Source organism: Suricata suricatta, chromosome 11, assembly GCF_006229205.1.
Source record: "Suricata suricatta isolate VVHF042 chromosome 11, meerkat_22Aug2017_6uvM2_HiC, whole genome shotgun sequence".
Lineage (NCBI taxonomy): Eukaryota > Metazoa > Chordata > Mammalia > Carnivora > Herpestidae > Suricata > Suricata suricatta.
Window position 1 is genome coordinate 89,964,998 of NC_043710.1, and position 4,030 is coordinate 89,969,027.

Consider the following 4,030-nt stretch of genomic DNA (forward strand, 5'->3'; position numbering starts at 1 on the left):
ATTCACATTTTAAAGCATCAAAAAGAATTTTATTTTTAATTTCAAAACTAAGGTTACACTCCATATCAATTAAATCAAGATTTTAAGGTCCGAGGTCAGATATCAATATTTGTTAAAAGCCTCTCAAACTTTAGTATGCACAAAAATAATCTAGGGATCTCATCCAAACGAAGTATCTGAATTGGTAAATCTAGTGTGTGGCTTGAGATTATACATTTTTTTAAACAAATTCTCAGGCTTATTCCCGAGAATGCTGTTGGCCCATGGATCGCCTTTAGGACAAGGTATTAGATATCTCTTCTTTTGACTCCTTTCCACTATAATTCTTTCAGATTCAAACAAGTTCCCACATGTCCATGCATTACAAATCTTCTTTTAGTTTTGGAATGCAGTGTCTGGAGGATTCTGGGATGTTTATGGGAGAATACAATGTGTCAAGAAAGCCACCTTACAAGTGAGCAGATTGACAGCTACTTCAGTGTTCTGAATAAAAGAAGTGGAAGAGAGTTGGAACCTCCTTGAAGTCATATATGGGAAGAGTATGGACAGACCTTTCCATAGATGATTGTACAAGGATGAAAATTATTAAATTTATAGTAGCTATAGTGTTCATTCTGTCAGTGTGTGTGTACACATTCAGGAAGGAATATATAAAGAGAAACAAGGAGATAGAAATTTGAATGTTACCGACTTATGTGTCCCAGTTGTGTTGCTAGGAATTGTTACCTAGGTTTAGTGAGCTTCATCTTGAGAGTTAATCCATCATCGCCCTTCCATTTCAACTCACCTCATTTCAGCCATGTCTGAACTTTTAAAAAATCCTGAGATTCTCCTTCCTTTCTAGCTCCTCGGTCACTGAATGAAGTGTCTTGCTTAGAATAATTAAATGGCTGCTAACTGGTCTTGATTCAGCCTTACTGTCTTTCCATCCATCTTCAACCCCAACATAAGTGTGATACTACTAACATGTAAAACTATTGTTTCACTTCCTGCTTAAAAAACGTGTAGCACCTCCCTTCACTAAAATAAGGAGATATGTCTTATGGTGATCCAGAGGTGATTCATGAACTGTCCTCTGTAACTTCTCTCTTTTTATAGCTTTGCCATATCATTCAAAATATGACATGATTTTCTGGGTCTGCAGAGACTTTTCCCCCTTTCTTGATGAGACCATTACCTTTCATATAGTCTGTATTTCATATAGGAGCTTAAGCCCTGGTAATTCAAAGGTCTACCTACCAGGACTCTTTTTGTTTGTCCTGTGTGAGTCTGTTCTGTTGGACAGAACATTGGACTAGGAATCACGCCTAATATGTGTGGTGAAGTTGTAGCCTTTCTCCCTTGTTTCATAGAACTGACGAAATTTAAGTCAAATAATAAGTATGAGGACTTTTTAAAAATAAATGTTTGCAACCAGTGAATGAGTAGATAATGGGTATAAGAGTGGTAAGATATTTATTTTTGTACCATATTTGGAAACTATATGTAAACACTGCAACTTTTTATATCAAGTGAATAACACAGCACATTATCCTGAGAACATTGATCTGACAATAATGATGTGGATGATTTGAATCAGGAAGAGACAAAAGACGAATCGGTGTTTAGAATATTATGTAAATCTATGGTTACAAGATGTAAAATGCCCAAAAACAGAAGAACAAAATATGAAAGGAAAGAAGAGTTGTCTTAAAGAAACAATTTTCTTGAAATGGCAACTCTTTCTAAATTATTGGGGAAAAGAGCATGAACCACAAGAAAATGATACAACTGAGTAGGATTTTTTGTGTCCATGCCAATTGCTTCATAAATAGCTGCAGCATCACTGGTATGAAGATAAGATAATGCTGTTTGAGCTGCTTTTATAAAACGTGTTGTTCTCAAGTATAATAATGTGAGACTCTGTCATGTGTACCTATACTGAGATTCTACAACGATTCTCCATGTTTGCTCTTTTTTCACTTTGATCAGAACAGCTTTGAAAGATTTTTCTTATTTTCATTATATCACATGAAATAAAAGTGAACTTAGTATTGAAATTATTTATAGGAAAGCATCAGTCACATAGGGAACTGGAGATGACATATGTGCAGAAGAAAATTCTCAAGGACATCTCAGACCCATCCACAGTCATCTGGGACCAAAGTACCACTTTGAATAAAATTGTGGGTCCTGGGGTCAATTTTGTAGAAAGTACATTATTATGTTTGGGACCAGGGCACCTACAAATTAAATAAGATTTTATTTCCTCATCTTTCAAAGGAAAATAATACTAGTGCCTTCTGTGAGAGAATACTATAAATATTAAATAAAGTTATTTACTTAAACTGGGCACATTACTTGATATTTCATAAAATCTCAATAACATGTGTTATAATTATTATCTTCATTATCATCATCATTGGTTTTGTTATTGTGGGTATTAATATTAAATATAAAAGTAAGGCTCTTTTCATAGTTAGGAGTCTCTGATTTCATTCTTAGTATTTCTCCACATATAATCACTATAATAAGGTTCAATGGAGTGGCCTAGAAAGGATCTTAGGAATTGTGTTATAGAGGGAAGTGTCATTGGGTTTCCAAAGATTTGAGCAATAAACCTAACACATTTCATATCTCAGCAAATCAGAAAGACCTGCTTCCAACCTGACATCATGATATTGATTCTACTCATGAACATATACTACTGTCCAGAAGTTTTTTTAGGGCAAATTTGACATCCTTATTCTGCAGACTATAGATCAAGGGGTTCAGCATGGGCACAATGATGGTATAAAACACAGAAAACACTTTCCCTTGGTCCATGGAGCTCACAGATGAAGGCTGCAGGTACATGAATGCAGCAGATCCAAAGAAAACAGCAACAGCTGAAATGTGGGAGCTGCAGGTGCTAAAGGCTTTGAATCTGCCCTCAGTGGAGTGGATGCGGAGGATGCTGGCAATGAAGAAGATGTAGGAAGCGAGGATGGTTAAGGCAGGAGTCAGAATGTTAAACGCACTCAAGACTAGGACCAATAATTCATTGATGAAAGTGTTGGAACAGGATATCTCCAAGAGTGGAAAGAGATCACAGAAATAATGGTTAATCACATTGCTCTTGCAGAAAAGGAGTCTCATCATAAAACCCGTATGGATTGTAGATCCAGTGATGCCCAAAATATAAACTCCCACTGTGAGCCCGAAGCAGATGTGTGAAGACATGATGACATTGTAAAGCAAGGGGTTACAGATGGCGGCATAGCGGTCATAAGCCATTGCAGCTAACATGTGACACTCTGCAATAGCAAAGATGAGGAAGAAATAGAGCTGAGTCATGCATTGAGGGTAGGAGATGGTGTTCATCTCTGTCACAAAGTTCACCAGCATTTTAGGGGTGATGACAGTGGAATGGCAGAGATCAATGAAGGACAAATTGCTGAGGAAGTAGTACATGGGGGTGTGCAGGTGAGCACTCAGCCCTATCAGTGTGATCATGCCCAGGTTCCCCACCACTGTGACCACATAGACCACTAGGAAGAGGAAGAAAAGGGGCAGCTGGAGTTCCGGTTTCTCTGTTAACCCAGCGAGGATGAACTCAGTTGCTATGGAGTGATTTCCAGGGTCCATTATCTTTGCAGAGGGTTCTGAGTTTAAAAGGAGAAAATAAATATTTCTCTGTGTGTGTGTGTGTGTGCATATGTTTGTGTGTGTGTGTGTGTGTGTGTGTGTGTGTATTTGAGTGTATGCATATGTGTTTGCATGAGTATATGTGAGGAGGGGAATAATTCTATGAAGATCATTATTCCTGATCATAGAACAGTCATAATGCAGGGATCTCTGAATCTTTCCAAATGGTCAAACAGTGATACTAGTTGAGCTGGAGAAGTAATTATAGAGTTCAAGAAACTTATAAATAAGATAATTCATAACTTTTTGGGGCCACCTGAGTGCTTCATGATCTCATGGTTCACGGTTTGGCACCCCACATCAGATTCTACACTGAGAATGTGGAGTCTGCTTCAGATTTTCTCTCTTTCTCTTTCTCTGCCCC

At 37.5% G+C, this 4,030-nt stretch overlaps 1 protein-coding gene across 2 annotated transcripts; it reads right to left on the reverse strand.

The window, feature by feature from the left end:
- Window positions 1-287: 287 nt before the first annotated feature.
- Window positions 288-3,606, reverse strand: LOC115306522. Of its 2 annotated transcripts, XM_029956978.1 has the most exons (2): window positions 2,688-3,606; window positions 288-310 (listed from the first exon to the last, which is right to left on the reverse strand). In XM_029956978.1, the coding sequence occupies exons 1-2, from the start codon at window positions 3,604-3,606 to the stop codon at window positions 288-290; spliced, it is 942 nt and encodes a 313-aa protein (XP_029812838.1). The 2 variants fall into 2 exon arrangements, with proteins under 2 accessions (XP_029812838.1, XP_029812837.1); XM_029956977.1 differs by lacking the exon at window positions 288-310 and having other exon boundaries at window positions 2,671-3,606.
- Window positions 3,607-4,030: the final 424 nt, after the last annotated feature.

Bases quoted from the DNA above. Each gene is read 5' to 3' on its own strand.
- LOC115306522 (XM_029956978.1), bottom strand. From the start codon at position 3,606: ATGGACCCTGGAAATCACTCCATAGCAACTGAGTTCATCCTCGCTGGG. The intron at 311-2,687 runs GTAGTATATGTT...TATAGTGGAAAG, and splicing joins CCTAAAAAAACTTCTGGACA to GAGTCAAAAGAAGAGATATC.